The 22020-nt window shown below is 38.1% G+C and overlaps 1 protein-coding gene across 12 annotated transcripts in view; it reads right to left on the bottom strand.

The window, feature by feature from the left end:
• ESRRG (estrogen related receptor gamma) overlaps nucleotides 1–22020 on the bottom strand; it is a 392291-nt gene that overhangs the window by 103237 nt on the left and 267034 nt on the right. For all 12 annotated transcript variants that reach the window (XM_077175921.1, XM_077175928.1, XM_077175924.1 and 9 more), the window contains 2 exons: nucleotides 19475–19890; nucleotides 7590–7706 (listed from right to left, as the gene is read on the bottom strand). In XM_077175921.1, coding sequence (XP_077032036.1) covers nucleotides 7590–7706; nucleotides 19475–19890 — 533 coding nt within the window. The remainder of the gene's footprint in view (nucleotides 1–7589; nucleotides 7707–19474; nucleotides 19891–22020) is intronic.

The raw sequence follows: 22020 nt of genomic DNA on the forward strand, positions 1-22020 counted from the left end.
ATATTGCTGTCACTATGCTTCCAGTGCATAAGCAAATGTTCACAGGGGCTAAATCCAACAAACATATTTTGCAAACAATGGAATACTTTCTAGAAAATTAGTAAAGTGCTGCTTCACTTTTTTAGGATCAAAAGAAGAAATATGACAAATGAAGACATGCAGTTAATCACCACAGATTATGATGAGAAAATATTAGTACAAAGTGATTAATTTTTAATAGTAATTTAAGTAGACTCATGAAACTGCAGAACCCACTCCTTCCAGTTCTGAGTAAGTAATAGGTAAGGTATGTGCACTAAGAAAATTGCAGTAACATTTAATCCTATTCAGAATCATTCAAACTCATTAACAGAAGTACAAAGTAACTTTAGGTTGAAAGTATTCTTTGCCTGTCTGACCCTGCAAACAACTGCTGCCACTGGGATTCTCAGCAGCAATGATTGTGTGCACAGACCCAACCTAACAACTAATCTCAAGGAAGCTGCTGGTGAGTGAGCCAGCAAACAGCTCTGACCTCAGATTTGTAAATGCTAACACAAAAACCTCCCCATTTACAGATCTGCATAAAGCCACGAAGTGTAAATAGTTCCCAAACTCAGACTTACAAACAATACTGCTTTCTCCACATCCACTTCATACCTTCTCTTTTGTGGAAGGCAAGCATTTGTATAAAGGGACAACAGTAATACAAAATTTTATCTAGAAAGAGAGAAATTTTGTTTAAAAAGCAAGTCCAGTGAACTGCTGGGATATCTGTTCTATTCCCCAAAATACTCAGAGACAGAACACAAACAAGAGTGGGACAACACCGGAACACAAGCACCAAAACTTCTCAGGAGGCCAACACTTGGTAGGAGCTGTAGGTGCTTTCATGTGACTTGGGAAGAATACCCACATCCCCAGTATTTGCTTTTTCTGGGTTATTTTTCTAGGGGATGAATAGAAATGCTAGTTGCTTGAGCTGACTATAAACACTAACCTGAAGTTGAATAGTTTGTCCTTCTTCATCAGTTACAGAGAGTGGATAGTCATGAGCTGCATTTTAGGGCAGACAAATTGGGCTGTCAGTTCTAATGTGTGAACTGGGCTATCAGGTCACATTTTGGTTAGGAGCAAAGAAGCCTACTTATGAACACCAACAGCACTTAGAGATTAGCTTCTATTGTTTCCAAGGAGATTTAACAGGTCCCAGTATATATTAATCCAAGCACACACTGAATGAAAGAAAGAAAGGGAGTGCAAAGAGAAAGGGGGGAAAGAGAAAAGGGAAAGGAAGAAATAAAAGTGAAGGAAAGGGAGAAATAAAAGGGAGGAAGAAAAGGGGGGGAATGGGTGAAAGGGGAAGGAAGAGAAGAAAGGGGGAAAAGAAGGAATAGGAGAGGAAAAGAAACAATTAAAAAAAATCTGCACTAGAAACCAAACTCCTTCATAATACATTGAAACACAGAAGAGAGCCAAGACATCAACAGAAGACACGCTATGTTATCTCTTGATGTTATAACACAGGAGGTTTGTTTAATATCCTGCATTAATGGAGAAGCTCCTTAAGTGTAATATTACGATAGAGAGCATAAGAAATATCACTGAGGTCACTGCTGCTCTATTAACTGTCATCCTGTACAGAAATATTTTCTTTGAATACCATTAATGCTTTCTCCTTTCCTTTGTTCTGATTTCTAAAGGCAGCAGAAACTAAAACTTCATCCGCAATAATTTCTGCTTTCGTCTTGGCAGACTAATGGTATTAGACTTGTAAGAGAAATTTACCTTGGCAATGTCTGATGCACAGGTCTTTTCAAAAGAGATGTTGTTAGAAGGAATCCTATTAAGCAGGCTTTTTCACTACCCTCAAATCATAGGTGATAACACAATTTTAGTCATAAAGAAGATTGCTTAGTTTTATTTATTATTTTGAGAGCGAATCCATTAATCTGCTCCTCTGCATATCACGCATCTCTTTACGTAAGACCAAACTCAAGCTGCCCGTTCTCCTTGCTCTACTGGATTCATTTTCATAGACTGTCAAAGCCAGAAAGGATCAATATGATAATTTAATCCGATCTGCTGCTTAACACAAGCCAAAGATGTTCATATGGTAATCTTTCCATAATAAACTCAGTAATTTATGCTTTAAAATACACATACCTCTTTCTAAAAATGTATTCTTATATTTGAATGAATGAAATCTCTCGAAGTGTGAAGCAAAAATATTTTAGAGACTGCCAATTTTAGCATGTTCAGAAAAAGTGCAACTTGTGTAATAATCTTCTGGTTCATTACATGAGCATCTAAAATGTTCAAGCATTTTTAAAACTGTCAGGAATTGCTTTTATTTAGATCACAGCTAAAGAAAAACACTTTAAAGTCCACGATTTCTTTACAAAGGAGATTCTAACTACTGCCTTACCATTTCCCTAGGGATGCTGAAGTCTCTCTGAGGGCCTGGATGAATTCTCAAAAAATCCAAGCAAAGTAAGTAATGAATGAGAAGTGTTGAGGGCTACTCATCGAGCAGGGCAAGTACAACATGCAAACTACTCTGCTGTGATGGGAAGGGTTACACATCAAGTCAGCACTGCCATATGAAAAGCTCAGAGAGTTTCTGAACATTTTTAGAGCCTTAATGATGGCTCATGTACAAGCAACTGTGAAGATTCACAGACACAAAAAGGTATATTGCTGATTTCCCCATTGCACAGATTGCCAAACCTGCCAAACGAGCAGCAATCTAACAAAGCTCGAAGAGCCTCTGTTAATTCTTGGTGAGGATCTGGCTTCTCATTTGTAATAGCAGGACTAATTAAGCTGGAATTTTGTTACTCTGCCTATTCTAACTGGGTACCAAGTGACTGATGATAATTTGTAAAGGCCATCCATTCCTAAGGAAAATACAAATATACTTACATGAAGTGACAACATGTCATTTTATTTTGGTATACTTTACTTTTTATATAAACTTCCAGTTTTTTCCATGTATCACTCATTTAGGAACTAGACTTTCTGAAATAACAAGCAATGCAGATCAGCCACTGCACACAGTCCATAACAAGTTCTGAAAACACCCAAATACCAGAATGAGAGATACATGGGAGATGTTTTGGTATCAACAGTCCTGTAAGAAATACAAACTAGTACTGCACAGAACTGTGAGAGCTAGAACAGGATACAGCATTCCAGATGGTCTAAAAGCTGCATTAGTGCCACTCAACAGATTCCCCTCTGAACTGTAGTTTTTAACCTTCCTACAATACAGGGGCAGGTAAAACTGAGGATAAGGCTTTGCCTCTATGGAGAAAACTGAAACATATGGAATAACCTCTTGTAAAAACAGTTATACAAGTGCTGCATCTGAAACAAAAAGTGATTTTATTTTGGAATAATTCCTCCATTGGAATGATTTCACACGGGAAGCTCTTTGGAGCTATATGTAATAAGCTATAATAAACTTGGAATAATATCTTCTACCACAAGCATATGCTAGTAAATAGTCCCACAAATATTATTAATAGGCAAATAGTACTAATTAAAGATTAGATATTGAATTCTACTCAGATCACCTAGCAATAGAAAAAAAAGTCAAATAGCTACTCAAGACTCCCCATACCATCTTATGTAGTTTTACATCCAATTTTTCTTCTTAGAAAAGAAAAAAAATCAACCCCTTTTTCTCAATCCAACTAGCTGTATAAAAAGGGAAATGGCCAAAATACCCAACCTTGCACATGAGCACAGATTTAATTCTACCATCTGAAGCAAAATAATCACTGGCTTCCAAAGAGTTTGAAAGGCCAAACTTTAAAGACAGAACTGAATTATAAACCAACAGAACTGAAAACTACTGAATGTCTTAAAAATGTTCATTTTTAAAAAGGGCAAATTGCTGTACATGTCTCCCTGCATCCTTTTAGCAATTTCAATATTATTTCAAGAAATCTCAAGGGATACATTTGAAAAGTTTCTCCTTAGACTATACAAGAATCTTTAACGTTGTTTCAGCTGTTCTCATAAATCTGAGACAATGCACCAAAATAAAAGTACAGTCAAAGAAACTGCATTTCTGTGGAAGAATCAATTGGGATACTTGAAAACCTGATTTTTTGTAACACTGACACAAAATTAAATATAGAAAAAGGTAAATTTTCTTCTTTGAGTGCAATGTATTCTGCTTTGTTGCTAATAACCCTTACCTAGAAAAGTAAATGAAAATACCACATTCTCGTATTTGTCCTGTGCCTAAAAGCTCATCAGCCTCTGCTGAATGCTACAGTATGAAGTACAACACCCTCAAAACCTATCCACAGACCCAAACATGCGTTTTTTAAGTAAAACTCTATGGGCTAAACCAAAATGATGCGTTCCTCCAGATCTGTACAAACTTTCTTATGATACTGAACAGGAGATGCAGCCAGGGCCTCAATCCCAGTCCAGCCCAGCCTGACATTGCTGTAGCATTCCTTCTCTGGCTCCTGGCCCACATCCTAAAAATTATTAAGAATCTTAATTTAGATGCTGCTGGTTAAGCCCCACCAAGATCCATGAGAAAATGTACCGAAAATGCCTACTCCACCTTGTACTTCATGTGACCAGAAATCCACCTTGTACTTCATGTGACCAGAAACCTCCCAGGATTTGACCCCAAAACACAGCCCCACCACCCTAACACTGGGTCTCCCACAGAAACACTAGATGCTTGATGAAAAACACCATTATCTTGTCACATAAATGATTCAACATGCAGATGTCATAAGGGAAGCTACCCTACACATTTGTTATAAGTGGTGTTTGGACCCTGCCCTAGAAGCCAAGCTAAAATCAGAATTTTTTTCCAGGCACTGTGATTACTACCATGAAATTCATATGACAATTCACAAAATGACAATGTACTAAAGTCCTTTCCAATGTGAAGGGAAGCACAATATCTGATAATTGTCTCACTTTGGATTACACTTTAAAACCATTTGTTAAGGATAAATTTCCACAAGAAAACTCCCCACAAACAAGGTAAGATTTCTGGAGAAGATGCACCCTGGCAGATGTGCTGTTCTTGTAAGGAATGTGATGCTCCTCTCAAAGCTGCTTAAACTTGATTTTATTTCAGGTCTGCAACTAAATTTTTTTTGTAAATAGATTTAGGCTGTCAATTTCCAGGCATGCTGTGCCATCAGCATGTAGAGACTGCTGTGACAAACGTGGAGGCTGCAGCAGCAAATTTTATTATAAACTGGTAATTGAATTGAACAGGTTTACATTTGAATAGATTTACTGCAGCATGATCTCTGACATGCTGCATGAGACTGAAATCCTTGTCTGTACATAAAGAAACACTTGAGATGCAGCAAGAATAATTTCAGCTTATTTTAAGTCCATGCTAATCAATAAATTTGTACCACTTTACACATGCAAGAAGTCAGTACATTATTTTTCTTAATTTTGTACATAGAGGATGTGGTCCAAGCCAAGAAGTCATCTCCAGACTTTCCTGTAGGTTAAAATAACAACATCCAGCTCCAAAACTACCTTCCAACAAGAAAAAAAAAATCTTTACTACAAGTACAGTCTTACAAATGTACTGTGAATCAGTATGATTTAAAAAGTGGCCACTAAAGGGGAGAAAAATAAAATGCCCTTATATGTTCTTGCAGGTTGTTAAAATAGGTGGTAGATAAACAACACTGTCTTTTCAAAGTAATTAGTTATTTTGCAATTTAGAAAAAGGCATGTACGTTTAGAGTAGGAAATTCATGCAATTCTTATTAAGAAAACTTGTGTGAATTATTTGAATCCATGGACAATGAACATTCAAACAAAAAAATATTACTCACAATGTACATCTATATTATCCAACTAAATTATCTCAGTTAACAAAATTGTATGCAGAAACAGTAAATCTGCACACAAATTTGCTGAGATAATTACTCATTTGCAGAGGAGACAACTTCCTCTGGCAGTCCCAGAAGCTGCATACAGCCTAGATTTTTTAAAATGTATGCATGTTAATGCATGCACAATAGTGCCCTCAAAATTCAGAGGAAAAGGATTAAATCAATTCACCTGCATGTGCTCTTGGTAGCACTGTTTCATTTTCAAAGAAGTTGCTCAATATATCTGTATATTAGGTAACTGGTGATACAGGGTCTTAACTTACTAAGAAAAGATGCTAAGAAGCACAGTCCTTTTCAAAAGGTGCCATACCCAGTCATCCCTTTCTTATTACAGTTTATCTAAGCATCATAATTTCACCTTCAAGTGACTGCTCCTAGTGGTCAGTTATAGGAGGATTTTGGCATGTAAGAACTCTCCCATAACCACTGAAGAGAGGGTCAAATCCTGCCGTTCTTACTGAGGCAAAATCTCCATCGAATCTGACAGGAGTTTTGCTCAAGTAAGACTAAGGACAGCAGGATTTGGCTCACAGGATCATAGCATCTGCCAAAGCAGTTGCACAGAACAAGGTTTATTCTTAGTAAGTATAATCCAATAAGAATATGTCTGTAGGTGATAGACCTAATTTGTCCATCATCTCACCACTGGTTTATGTTGTTTCTTGGATTTTTACCCCAACAGCTGCATACTTACCCTGTTTTGCATTACCACCAACCCATTTACAAAAATCAGCCAGTTATTAAAGCTGAGTTTTCAAGCACTGACAAAGCAAAATTGAACAGGATTGTTTTGAAGTGGTTGCTTAACACAAAGTACTCTCCATTGGATACAATACTTAGAGAACACTATGCTGATTTTATTTCAAATGTTTATCTAGTTCAGAAGTACATGGCATCTTTCTTGGTGGTGACAGTGCCCTAAAATAATAACGTGTGTAATACATGCACTTACAAGTGTATTCTTGCATATACATTAACAACAATGTAAGTGCATAGCAGGCAACCAAGATTTGAGGAATCACCTCTTTGTGTCACATAGATGAAGCAGGTTCCAGGTAAGACAGCATCATTTCTTGAGTATATTTTCTTGCATTCAATAGCTTCAAAATATAATTGATGAATTAAAACATTCAATATATACTTACAGTGAGGGGCAGGGTTCTCAGACACTTTTAGGAAAAAAAAGGGGAGGAGGGTGGATTCCTCCTCTTCTGTGTGCCAAAATTTGCTCCAGTGTAGTTACAGTAACTTCAGCACACACACACACACACACATACACACACACACACACACACACACGATACTTGTTTAAATTGGAAGTAACCCTTTTCATTTGTCCTGATGGAATGAAAACTAAATAAAAGGAAGGCACAGTGTGTGTTCTGATTTTCTGCCAGAACTGGGACAGAGTGGATAAGGAATGGGGGAAAGAAATCTTTGGGAATTCTGATGGTTATTCTATCAGTTACTTACTGAAGGAGATTGAATGCTGAGGTACATTTTGCTGTACTACACAAGATGATGAACTCTGTGTGGATAAAGCATGATTCGATAGCTTAGAAGCAGATGTCAGAAAGAGCAAGTATATATGAAAATTGCCTTTGCAATAACTGATTAGAACACTCACCAGTCTCTCTTCTTTCCTGATTGCCCTACAGTTGTAGCAAGTGTTTGCAGAGAGATACAGATTGAAGTGGTCAGTCTTACCTTCTTTCAGCATGCCAACTTTTAGACACTTCATGAAGCGGCAGGCTTGGCAGGACTTGCGTCTGCGCTTTGTGATTTCACATTCATTCGTTGCTGGGCAGCTGTACTCTATGTTACCTGTGGTGGAACAGACAGGGGAAGAGGTGCTCAGATTCACTGACTGACCAACACAACAGATATACAAAAGTACTCATACAATTGCCTTTGTATTTAATTTTGGAACATATCAAGAGTAAGCAGAGCTACAGAAAGGAAACGGCTCTCAAGTAAAAATAAATAGCTGAGTTAAAAGATTAAGTTTTTCACCCTTTTTTTAAAATCTAGACATCTACATGAAAGAAATATATACAAAACCATAAGTAATGTGAGTCTGTGTCTCACTCCAAATATGGTCCCTAGGAAAATCCTTCATGTATGTTATTCCTGCTGAGAGAAGAAAGACATTTTGTCATTTATTTTCTGTACCAAGCCACAGGCTTAGGCTCCTTCTCTGAGCACTCTTTATTTTCCTTTTTAGCCAATTTCATTAGTCTCTCTTTGCCTAGAATTCAGAAGGAGGACTGCTTTACTGCATAATCAACTATAACAGGTACCACAGAATTCTCCCTTCTTCCACTACAGCTGGCACAGAGCATAAGGCAGGACTTATTGGGACTGTTACCACCACATCTAGCATGTTCTGCAACTACCAGGCCAGATCTCTGCTCCAGGACATCTCTTCTCTCTATACTTTCGACCAAGTTCTTGTACTGAGAGGCATCAGGAATAGGATCATTCCTGCCAAGCTACCAGAATAGCAAAAACTAAAAGAGATGCTTGCCTTTGCCCCTGCTTCTCCCAGGTCCCCTCTTAAGGCCTACAACAAGCTCCATCCTTAAATGTGAGCCCTTTTCATCATGGGCAAAGCAGCCTCTTTTCTTCTTTGTTGCTACTGCTTAATTCATATTATTTCTCCTCAAAAATCAGAAAATAAGAGCTCGCAAATGAATGAGTAAAATACAAGAGCAGTTTACTTTTTTTAAATCACATCTTTGGGTATCCAAGTCCAAATGCTAGAACATCTGTTCTCTTTTGCCCTGGTACCACTGCACTTTTCATAAAACAGCTTAGCTCAGCTTATTCATCTGCCCAGCCATGCATCCCATAGCCCAACATTACATCCAGTATTACAGACTTGGCAACAGCCAGAAGTTACACTGGGAAACTGACTTTCAAATAAAGTATCTTCCCAATCAGTCTGTCACATCTTGCTTTAAAGGTATTTCTTTATTTTCTAACCCCTTCCCCCTGTGATAAAGTGCATTAGTATCTTAATGAAAATGCATTCTGTTTATTGCCCTCTTGGGAAGCAAGAGGTCATCACACCAAATGCATAAATTGTCATCAGAGACAGTCCGAGCATAATCGCAATTTTGCTGCTCCATGTTCGCTGCACTCGGGGTCCATCAAAGTCCCCTGAAACATGCACAGGTTCTAATAATTAGCATAGAGTCTGCCTGGGACCACAGCATTGATGAAATATTTCAGAGTTAATCACACTTCGTAAACACTGATTTATATTGACTACCTTTCTCCAGACTGATGTCTCCTCATTAAATATCACATTAGTGGATTGCAGGATTGCACAAAGACTCAAATGCTCAGCAACTGCTAATTCAACAGGAAGTAATACTTAAACCACTTACATCTATTGAAAATTGGTTAAGTACTTATGATAAAGGAGGTCTGCATAGCAAAATGTGCACTCTGCCAACACAACCAGCACATCTGGCACAACCTTTTCAAGCCTTTGCAGGCTTTCTTCCCCCTGGACATTGCTGCATGAGTGAGTTAGCAATGCTGGTGAGTGAAACTGATCTTGGTATGCCTGAATGCTAATGACAAAAGTCAAAGCAGTTTAGTCCTTTTCCCCTTTCTTAGCTGCTGTGGAGAAAGCTATTTAAGAAACTGAAGGAAATGGTGGGTAGGGAATTCAGTACAACAGTTCCTGCAAAAGGTCTTTCCAATACACATTAGAAAGTTAGGAAATAACACTTTTGGAAGGATAGGTAGAAAATGATGGTAAGGGCAAGCTTAAAAAAGGATTCACATTATCCTCTCCTTCTAACAAGGCATTCTTAGAAAGGCGCAACCACTACACAGGAAGACCTTCAAAGCTTTCACAATTTGTATCTAATGAATTTCATTACACTACAGTTATAAATGTATTACCATCCCTATCTTAAAAAAAAAAAAAAAGGAGAAACAGGGAATCAGAAATGCTTTGCATAAGATCAAAGACAAAGATACCTTTGCACAAGGTCAGAAACGATCTTGATCAAAAACAAGATCAAGATCATAACAGAGAACTTCAGGAAGCAAAGCTCTCTACCAGGGCAGGTGGAACAGTCTCATTGTATCAAGAGATGCCATCCCAAGATACAAAGGTACAGGTGCCAACAGCAAGAAGCAGCATTCAGAACCAGAAAGATAAATGCAAGATTGCTCATTTCATTATGCAGACACTTCTAATCCATACCCTGACATTTCACATTTTTGCAAACTATGCAACAGTCTGCAGCAGGCACAGTGTAACTTACTTTTCCTGCAAATTCTTGACACCTAAAGAATGCTATAAGGAGCTATTATTCTAGTCACTTGGATTCCAATACTTTAGCTTACAGGGGGAATCTCCTTTCAATTTAAACTGCTTTTCTTTAATGACTTGTATTTTATAGCGGACACTCAATATTAATTTTTGGTGTTGTAAAATGAACTTGGAAGATGAAGATGCTACAAAGAATTCCTCCAACGAGCTCAGCAGAGTTACAGGAATAGAAACAAAAATCCACATATTACCAATGAGCATAGCTGGTCCTCATAAAGTGGTTCCAGCATTTTAGAACGGGGCTGCACTGCAGTAAGGGTTCAAGGAACAAACACTTTTTCTCCAGAGCACATGTAGATGCAGTGGATATAGATATCATACTAAATGGGATTTTACCTAGCACTCCAAGTATTAGTGGATTTACTTTCATTAAAAACCTGAATTTACTGCACATTCCAGGTCATTAGAGCTTTCATAATTTCTTATTTACTTCTAGATATGAATTTCCATTCAAGATACTCAGATCTGCATTTTATTTCAGAGGAAGATCCAGAAGGAATCTCTATCAATTCTTTACTTACTTCAAGATGCTAGAGGCTGAAATTGAGCAGCTAGGAATAGTAAAAGCTGAGTTTCCCCAGTCCTGTCAACAGCTGGAGAGGAAGTTGTGTTACACAGGGAACAAAATCAACATGGCAGCTCGGGGTCTTTAAACTGGGCTGACAAGAGCGATTGAGCGATTTATAATATCTCCTGGCTGCTTTTCAGAAAGAACTGGGCTCTGATTACTTATTTCAGAGTCTTTTGTAGAATTAGTTTGCAGGCAATATAATTTTCTCACTTACTCCTTAATAGAATCGTGCAGCTAGCTGGCTGATAGAATAACAGCATATATGTAAAACTCCTGCCTAAAGTGCCAGGGGATAATTTGTATATTCCTTTCAGTAGCATAATGGACTTTTACAGTTTGGCAGTTAAAGGGCTGAGTAATATAAATTAGTATGACGCTTGAAAATAAAAATATATGTCAAATCTTCACTCCCCAAACACATTTCCCTGTGCTAGAATAATATAATGGGATTTATACCAGTCTAAGCCCCTTTTCTTTCTTCATGTGCTGAGGAATGTTTATTTAAAACTAGTTCCTTTTCTACTGGTCTGTTAAATTTTAGTATCCCAGCCGAAAGATGAGAAAATACTTCTAAAACACTGTGCTTACCAATAGCAGCTGAAAAACTGAAAACATGATGCCATTTGATCCTGAGATAGCAGGTGAGCTGCTAAAACTTACCCTGGATACCCAGCTCTCCAATTTTACATGCTGTAGACAGTCACATCTTCACACACAGCTCAGGATAAATGCACCAAGGTACCATTTCTTTTTTACCTCACAGATGACGTTTGGATGTTACTTGAACTGTGAGCAGTGAAGAAGGAACAATTTTTGTGGTACAGGGACTTACTCAATGGCTATACAAGTCAGGCAACTGAGTGGATTTAGCCAAGATTCTCAAAACCATTTTGACCATTTCTTGCACAGAATTGACAGTGACACTAAAAGTGGCAGGTCAAGCAAGAGCCACGGCAAAGAGGAGGTCACTGAAAGCACTGGGCCTCCTGCCTTGGTAGAAGTTATTGTCATCAACACATCTTCAGAACATCCCAGATATTAAAAGTGAGAAGCTGGCTCTAGAAACAGGCTGGAACAGGGGTGTCTCTTCTACCAATACTGACAAAAATAGAACAGACATCAAGTCCTAGCAGAAGCTTTATTTCCTTTTTCATACTGCAATATTACACCAAGATGTAAAAGGATTACTACAAGCTATTGAAGTATGCTCAGGAAATTTTTGGACAAGTAAAAGCTATGAGGAAGACTTAAGTGCAGGGTGAAAAGGTGTTTGGAAAGAATAGGCATGAGCCACTTAAAAAAGCAAGAGGAATACTGAAGATATCAGTACCAAAACTTTTACTGTGTGGGAATGTAGGCTCAGAAGAAAAAAAGAAGGAAAAAACCAAATGAACCAACATTCCTTCAATGTAATAATTTTCTGCTATAATCTGTTCATGAAGCTGCATTTCAGTTCAATAAAGTTCCATTTTTCTCCCAAAGTTTCTCTTTCACATTTTCTAACTTACTACCTTTCTTTCAAAAGCTTTTATTTCAAAACTAAAGTGTTCTCATTCTTCATAGAGACTACTGCTTAACTGGATTTAAGTCTTTCTGCAGTGAAATTTATCTCAGGTACCCCTTCATGCTCTCTTTTCCTGGGTGACAGACCCAAAGGAGTACATCTGCTTGCCTGTGCATTGCTATGCATCAAAACTCCAGAAATGGAAAGGAGCCAGGATTACATCCATAGGGCTTCTGGGACTTAATAAAGAGAACTCAGAGAGAGAGAGAGAGAGAGACACACAGGAGAATCTAAGCTAACACAGAGAGTGAATTTCACTATGTTAGGTTACACCTTTATACATAATCCAACCAGAACAGAAAAGAATAGTTCCTGAGAATCTGAGAATGAGGAGCTCTTGGAAATCAAGAGTAACAGGCTAACTGAATAGAAGGACAGAGAAAAAAGTCCCAGACTTGAAAATCTTTTCCATGTTTATAGGTCTTAATGAAGCTGAACTGAGGAAAGTAAAAATATTTTCTCTCAGGCTAAAGTTTCAGTTCTTCCAGACTCTGCTGTCTATTTTGCAGTCAAAACTTAGCTGAATTTGAGTAAATATTTTCACATGTAAAAGTACCCTCATCGGTAAGGTTTCAGAGTAGGGTCAAGCTGGAATGAGGCCAGATTTGAACATAAATAACTGAATCTAGTTTTGCCTGACAAATCCTCAGACAGATTCACCTGATACTGCAAGAAAGCTCTATGAATTATAGACCTACCATGAATTCTGCTACAGGTCATCTGGAGATGATTAAGCATAAAGTTGACTGTATTCACAGCTTTTCACCCAGGTGACTTCAGACACAATAGTGTACACACAGAGTTACAGAACATTTAAAAATTTGGCTCCCAAATGTCTCAAGTATCTTTTCAAGATGACAGGACTGTGTATGAAGGGTTATGTTTGATTTCTTGCTTATGTTGCCTTTTCTGTTAGAGTAAGTAACTAAGGAATAGCAGCTAGTTTTTAAACATGGTGCTTGACAGAGGGACATGAACAGCTTAAAAGTACATTTTTAGTGAAGTCATTATGTTGAATTGCTTTGAAGAAATCAGTGTACTGTGTTAGAGAACTAAAACATATTTAGAACTTGCCATTTTTTTTTTTAATTCTTAGAAAGCAACATGATGATTTAAAGCAAAAATGTAAAGGTGATGCTGGCTACTCTGATTACATGACAGTCTTATATCAGCCTCTAACTTTAGGTAGATTGGTTTCCAGCATCATAAAAAGTCACCATAATTTTCAGTATCAGACTGGTATTAGCGGGTGTTGAATCTGTAACGGTCCAACTACCTTTGAATCCCCCTGTACTCAACTTATTCACAAGAAATGAAGGGCATTTAGGTCACCTTTAAAGAGAACAAATGCTTTGAAGACACAGAGGGAACTGATCCCCTGCTACCTGGTAGTCACTTAAGAGCTGTTCAAGTCAGAAAGACTGAACTATCTCTGTTTGGTCCCTACTGGTATTTTATCTAGGTCAATTTTGATACATTCTACTAGGATAGCATGGAGGATTGTCTTTGTTTGTTTATAAGCACACAGAGTATCTCAGTCTGTAAAGCTGCAAACTGAATCATTTTCACACCAGAAAAAAAAGGTCATTAAAAAGTTATACAAACATTAACATAAATCACTTGCTAGCTGAGATTTCTCATGTCTCTGGTTTCAAACAAGACAGAGCTTTGTAAGTGGGCTGGAGGCTTTCAGAGATGTTTATAACAAAACAAGATGCAGACCTAATTATAATGGCATTGATACATACTAGTGTACCAGCATTATTTGTAAATCACATCTCTTTTGCATTATTTCTGAGGGGTTCAAAATAGCCATGCACCAATCAGGATGCTCATTCTTACTCCCAAATCATCTAAATGCTTATTACAATTTTCAAGGTTGTAAGGAAAGCAGAGATAGTAAAAAAAGATAGAACAATCTGTATACTTTTAAGCTTCTCTCTGGTTCTGAGATTTCACCATGTTTATATTTTATTGTCTCATCTTGTTTAGCTGCTATAGCTACACAATGACATTATGACAGGATAAAAAGATGTCTTGGAAGGAATTAAAAATGCTCGCTTGCTAGTCTGGCTGGCCCACAGGCACAGAGAAACTGGGGAAAACGGAAGATATCTATCACTGCTTGCTTAAAATATTCTTTGAAAGAAGTGCTGATGCACAGTCTTCCACTTATATAAGGAAGGTGAATGATTAGATCAGGTAATGATGGATTCAGGTGACATTTAGTGCTCAGCTCACTGGAGAGCTGCCATCTTTGCACCAGAGCCAAGGTCCACAGGCCAGTGCACCAAGATGGGAGCCTCCACCCTACCCTTCTATAAAACAACAATAATCTTAGCTATCAGCATAGAAGCTGAAAAGCCATAAAATCTTGTTTGATTTTCTTTCATTTCCTCCTCAAAAATGTATTACAGAAGACAGCTTTCAGAAATGCAAAATACCCTTTGGAAGCCACTTCAGTCACATGCAACTTCAAATCAAACTTTATGTTGCCTTATCTGAATGTACATACCTAGTTCTACCTTTCTTGATTAAAACTTCCTGATTGAAAAATAAAAATGTATTTACTGTAAAGTGTTTGCATATTTACAGTTCAAACTGGCTCAATAATGGGTCAACACTCTAAACGGGACTGAAAAACCTGAACATTGGAGGGATTAAAAACAACTCTGAGTAACCAGAGAGCTGAACAAAGTACAGAGAGTTTGGGCAGGCTTTGAAGACAACGGGAACATCCCTGCAGAACTGTAGAGCTGAAGGCTCTTAGCTGAGCAGCATAAAATGAGATAGCAGAAGACAACAGCATTTCACGGATAGAGTATTCCCTGTTTGTGTTAGGAGACATGGACAGGCAGCAACTCTCAGGGATGAAATGATAAAACAGTGAGGGTTTGACTGCAGGGCTTCTTACCAACTACTGCTTTACTCACCCTGTGTACACACAGAACATTGATGCCTCACTGCTGTTCATCCAACAGTTTTTCCTCAAAAAATAAACATATAAACAAAAAACGCCCAAGAAAGTAAAAATTCAAGAACAAAGACTACTGAATGCAAAATATTTAGCTTTTGTGGGGAAAATTCAAACAATATTGAAGGAAATGATAAGTAAGATCTGAGACTTTTGTGAGAAGCCTTAGGAGGAATGTGCAGGCTTTACACATTGTCTTTTCAGGCTAGTTTAAAGAGTCCAAAGACAACAGTCTGGACAATTTGGAACGAGGGAGGATGAAAGTCTTCTAGATGCAGGCCATTAGTTTAGAGAGATAAAAGCTAACATAAAACAGGATAATAATCTGTCTTGAACCTGAAAGTCATATCATCTCAGCCCTCTCCTGAAAGCAAGAATACCAGTTCAATCCATCTGCTGAAATGTTTAAGTTATGAACACTGAGTAATTACATATGATTAATGAAAATGTATACTTACTAGTATATATGATAACTGACCAAAATTATGATAAATATATTTACATTAAATATTCGCTACAAAATATCTAGCAAGTACAAGACCTCTGTGTTGAACACAAGACTTTGAACCCAGCTGACAACTGAAAATTCTTTTTTTTCTCCTCTTTCTCTTAATGAAAGCTCAGAGTTTTCAAGATAATACAGTGCACAGCAAAAACTGTGAAGAGACCCTAAAAATCAATAGACCTGTAACTATTTTTAGATGTTGCTATTTTCTACCATCCCTGATGTTAAGCCAATTTTGGGAAGATTTGGCTGTGTGTGTATTTCTGTGAGACACTTGCAATCAGCCACCATGTAAATTATCACAGAAGCAAACTGAGAGCTGCAGCTGAGTGAGTGCTAGGCTGAGCAGAGAGAACATCCAGTTCTTCCATACCTTATATCTCACAAAAGGGGCAGAACATCACTGCATTCTACTATGACCTAAGAAGACACCAATTTTATATATTGAGCTCTTTTCTGGTGCGTTCGTTCTCTTTCATTTTTTTTAGCCAGGAAATTGCTTGTTTCTAATTTTTTCTAATATTATTGATTTTTATCATAATTATGCACACTTTACCAAAACTGCAAACCTATTTTTGGGCTATGTTAACAAATATATATTCTAAAATGACAAAATTACTCCTTCTTATACATCAAAACAGGGTTAATTTAATTTCTTAATGTTTAAGGAAATAAGCAGGAATTGATTCCAGGAGGCTGGATGTTACTTAGACTAAACTGCTAAATTGGAAAGGGAATGACAATCTCCATTACCCTTAAAAACAGGTGTATACTCTACATTAGAGTGATATTTGCCTTGTGTAGGAGCTGCTAGGTGCCTGTGAGGCGTCTGTCTTGTGTGAGATGCTGGTGGTGCACAAATAACTGTGCTGGCTCTCTGGGCAGCTGCCTGTGGCCTCCACCTGCTGAGACCTCAAGAGACTCCGCTGGAATGGAAAGATTCCCATTGACTCAGTGGAAAGGACATCAGGCCTTACACGAACACAGGATGTGCTTCATAATCTGACTTTATCAGCTCAGCCTTCCTCTCCCTGAAGTCAGGGCAGTTGTGCCCATGATTTCAACAGGAATAGCACTGAGGATCTACAAGTCTGAGCTAATTTAGTAAACTGATGAATGATCAACAAGGGTTTGGGAAGTCCTATGTTCTTTTTCATTGAATCTATAATAAAGAACTCATCACAATTAAGCTATTAGCATTTAAAGTAAGAAATTCTTTGAGCAGAAACATGATATCCCTACATATGCACAGGTACAATATTTGACACCTGGTTTTCTATTCTGTCTTTCAAAGCCTGTTGCCTGTTGTTTCTGTTCTCCTGTTTTCTTAGTTGCAGTAATGCAGCAGCAAACTCATTTTAAAAATAAGCAGAGAGAGAGAGAGAGAAGGAACATTATATGAACAAGGAAATGAAACAGTGCAGGGAGGAATGACCTCCAAAGCACTGGAACTAAATTTTATCAATTAGAACAAAAAACCTCAGGGGAATTACTCCTCATGCAAGCCTAAAGGTAGAATTTTCCCATTCAAATCATGAGGAAGCACCTTTTTTCTTTTATACATTTTGTCACCTACCAAAACCCATGGTTTGATTCACCCAAGTAGCTTCCATTATTTTGGATGGTACCTGAAAATTCTCAGTATTTGTGCCAGTTTAGTCAGGACCATTGCTAAAGATGCTGCCATGACATTATGATGGGTAATGTACTTCCTATTCTTAGTTTCTTCATTATGGCTTTTCTTTTCAATGCTTGGTTTTGCCCTGCTGCATTTTTTTTTGTCTTCACAGCACTGTCACCTGCTGATGCAGCTCGTGCTCCAACCGCACTGAGACTTTTTGCACAGCTGCCAGTTCTAACTTGAGCTGCGTGGCCAAGTCCAGGTTGCTAATCTGGAGGATGACGTCTCTGCCTTGTGCTCCCATGCCCAGAAACTTTCTGTCTGTGGTGTGGTGTAAAATTGCAGGTTACCTATTACTGCCAGAAGTCAACACTTCAATCAGGTTTTGTTTCTGTAGCAGTTTTTTTGGTGCTCAAAATGCAACTAAAATAATCGTGCATCAATTCAGTCCTGTAGGACAGCTATTACACAGCAATTAAAGACCATTTATAAAAACAGAGTTGCTAGTTGAAATTGGTGCTTGAAGTTTAGCAACCAAAAAATAAAAATTGCTTCAGTAGAAACATTTTTTGAGCTTTTCTGAAAATGTTCTTGAAGGTCAAGTGAAATCACCTACCTCTTTTTACTTTTTCCAATACAGAGAATTGAAATGAGCAAATTGTCTCTGTATGTGTGCTTATTTTACATATAAACCCCGGCCACCATTAAGAATCTTTGTTTACTGGTTGCCAACAGTGTAACATTCAGCTCCATTAGAACAACTGAAGTATAATGTTTCTTTTGAGTGTCTGGATGTCCCTCATAAAATGGGCTCTTCATGCTGGTAAAAGCCCCAAATCTCCCCAGTAGCAAAATGGAAGAGAGAAGAATAAAATGGCCACTGCCTCAGCAATATATAAATCAAATTTCCTCACTAATTTTACATTAAATATGGAAGCACTATACTTAAGACGAAACGGTTTTTTTTAATTTGGGATATATGAAATGACAAACTGAAGCTCACTTTATGTTCATTCTTAAAAAGAAAACTATATAACCAGACTGCATTGCCTTTCCTGAGAATTTCAGGTGCTCAACATGTATGAAAATCAAGCAGGTTTTATTGAGAAGCTTAAATTTGGACTTAGCAACCTAATTTTAGTCTCTGAAGTCTGAGTTTAATTTAATGTGACACTATATTCCTGCACAGGCCAAGCTTGGCCTCATGTTCTTTAAATAAAGCACCTTCAATTTTACTTGAACGGATGATATCTAAATCAAAGTAGAAGGTTATTTTGTCTCCATAGGTTCTGAAGCTAGAAAAAGCAGTCATGCAAATTTTCCCATTTGTACTAATTTATGCCAAAATATGTGGCATATTTGTAACAGGTATCAAGAGCAGATTAGTAAAAAATACTGAGCAGAGACCAAAAGCTGCCAACTTACTCTCCTTAGAATGTGATCTTACAGTTATTTGACAAATTCATTTAAGGTCACTGTATATAGTGGGTGAAAGACCAGTTATCAATACACTGATATGCACAAAGCACTACACCATTGCATTTTTGTTCCAATTTCACATGCACTGGTTCTTTCACAAATATAAACTAGATTTCTGTGACAATTTAAGTACAGTAGTGGTGTATCTAGGAGCAACACACCAGCACAATCCTGTGTGCCAGCCACAGGGTGTGTTCAAGAGGCGTCCATGACAACCTTCAGAAAATGCTCCACTTTCTTTGCAACAATCATTTACGGGAATCCAGACAAACTCTCAGAGAAAACAAATCTGAACATCCACTGGTTAGCTCCAGCGCTTTTCCATTTTTTGGAATCAAAATAAACATGGCATGTGACAGGCAGAGCTCCCAAAGAAGCCCAAAGGGGCTTCTTCACGAGCAATGTCTGTAGGAACAAGCAGTACGAAGAATGAAAAGGCACGGTCTGAAGTGCTAACAGGCTTCAGCCCAAGACCATACATGCTCATTCTGAGCAAAAGAAAGCAAGATTAACAAATAACCAACCTTGAATCGTCCTCTTGAAGAAAGCCTTGCAGGCCTCGCAGGAGGCCACTCCGTAGTGGTACCCTGACGCAATGTCACCGCACACCAAACACAGTCTTTTGGGCATCGAGTTCAGCATGTATTCACACTTGGTCTGTGAGTCTTCAGCAATGGTACTGGAGCAGTCGTCGTACCGTTTCCTGACCGGCCCGTTGCCCCCCAGCCCTGTGGCCGAGGGGTAGAGGGGAGGCGAGTCCAGCCCGTTCTGATGGCCATTCATGGTGGAACTGTAGCTCCCGCTGGCGTCGGAGGAGCCACCGGGGCTGTGGTGGTTGATGCTGTCCGTCAGAGAGGCGGGGCTCGACGGTTCCGTCTTGATGTACGACGAACAGCTGGAATCAATGTGTCGATCTTTGCTTGACATTCTGCAGAGAAGCCTGCAGAGGGGAGAGAGAGAAAGAAGAATGTGTGTATTAAAGACAGTGCTCTTTAAGGCTGCTCTGGAAGGGTTAGGGGCTGCACATCATTCATTCATTAGTCAATACTTCTTGTTCTACATGAAGGTAATCAGCATAAGGGCATGACAGAGCTTTGTCAAAGCTCCAGACAGGCAGTAAACAAAAACTTTAAAGAGACCAAATCCTTCCGTTGTCCCCTCCACCTGCCCTCTAGGCTACATGTCAACTTCACATCAACTCTAAATTCTGAATTTGTCATCAACCAAGTAAAAAAATTTTATAATTCCTATTAGATGGCCTGGTTATTAAACGTCTTCATTTTTCCATCTCTACTTTCTTTCTGTAAATTCCACCATTATCAGAAACAAATAGTTTCAAGTTTGATCACATAAATGCTCTGCTCTGTAATTAATATTTGTCAAGACACTTAACTAAAACACATATCCATTATCTATTGATCTGATTCAAGAACTGAAGAGCAGGTCCCTTGCAATCTTTTTTTCTTCATTAATATTGCTTTATTATAGATACAGCTATTTAGTAACGAAGTAGCACATCAACGGGGTACTCTAACAAATAATTACAGCTGAACTCCATTTTCACAAAATCTAAGTGAAATGATTCATCAGCTGTGGCTGCAATTACTTTCCAGCCATTATCCTCAGACTAACCAGTAATAACTACAGCACTATCCCATATATCTACAGCTCTATAGGATCTGACATTTTATGTGCTCCATTCTTGGATTAAAAACATGTATTAGAGGAAATTTTACATATAGGTTTTGTCTTTCAGAAAGTGAAATTTTTTTCCTCTCAGTTCTCATAGTTTCAGAATTAAGCATCTGAAATAAAACTACACAGTATCTGATCCAACAAATTATTGCTTTCTACAGGGAGGACTGGGGGGAGAAAACTTCATCTATTTCCATCCCCAAGTTTTTTACTATTAACATATTTTGGAATGAACAGAGGACAAAAATAATAATTAGAAAGCTCTGATTCAGATATTATCTTCGTTTTCTCCAGCTGTGATTATGAGACCACAGTAGCAAATGGCCTATCCAGCATTTTCCTGACAGTACTCTCACAAGCTGCCGAAGTCAGATCATAGCTATGAACATTTCTTTAGAAACACTAACTGCAGAAAAGCAACTATCCTATAGGACCACCTCGAGCTATGGATTTGTGTTTTCAAAGCAAATATGTTAAGTCCAGACAATTTGACTGACATAATTTTCTGAAGTAATTTTTGAGATCTTGTCTTCATTTTTCCACTTCTTTTTATTTAAGAACAAAAATTTTTCATCAATTTCTACTTTAATATCTGGAATCAAATTCACCAATGGAAAAAAGACATAAATCAAGCGTTGGCTTCCTTCCCAATGGGGGTAATGGAGATAAGAGCCTGACCCGTCATTAAAGAGAAGTGTTTAAGATGAGATTCACCCTAAAATCAGTGCCCATGGATTTCATTTAGACTTCTCAATTGTTGTGATTTTTACTGTAAAATTCTATTGAAAATAACAAATGTGCATATTCGTAAAACAGCCAGATTGATGTACAGAAATGTTACCATCTAAACATAAAATCAGGGCTTATTTGGGGAGGTGGAAGGAGCAAGCTATCTGGTGTCAGCAAATAAACCAAGGAAATGGGAAGGTTAAAGCCGTGAAAATATCTTATTACAGTGGACCACCTGCTTGTGTTGTCCTTTCCTCAAGAACTGGAGGGGGGGAAATCCCCTTGCCAGCCTGCAGTAGCGTGTGCCTTTTCTTCTGCATCTGCTGCCTTGTAGCCGTCACTGTTAATGAGTGCTGTAATTAATAGATAGCTCTCTCTTGTCTTTCTACTTGCACTCTGGGCTAAGCACTTTTCTCAAGTCAACGTTTGAAAGAAAGCGGGTCGGCTCTGACTTACAGCAGCTCTGCGAATTCCTTTTAATTTAGAGCACTTACACCACCACTCCACTTATTACCTTATAATTACTGGACCGCTCTCACATACATTACAATCTTAGACTAGAGTAAGAAGTTATTAGGGTACTAAAACATGGTGTCTCTCTGTCTCTCTCTCCCCTTGCATTGACACTGAATTTTATACAGCTGTG

This window comes from Agelaius phoeniceus, chromosome 3, assembly GCF_051311805.1.
Source record: "Agelaius phoeniceus isolate bAgePho1 chromosome 3, bAgePho1.hap1, whole genome shotgun sequence".
Lineage (NCBI taxonomy): Eukaryota > Metazoa > Chordata > Aves > Passeriformes > Icteridae > Agelaius > Agelaius phoeniceus.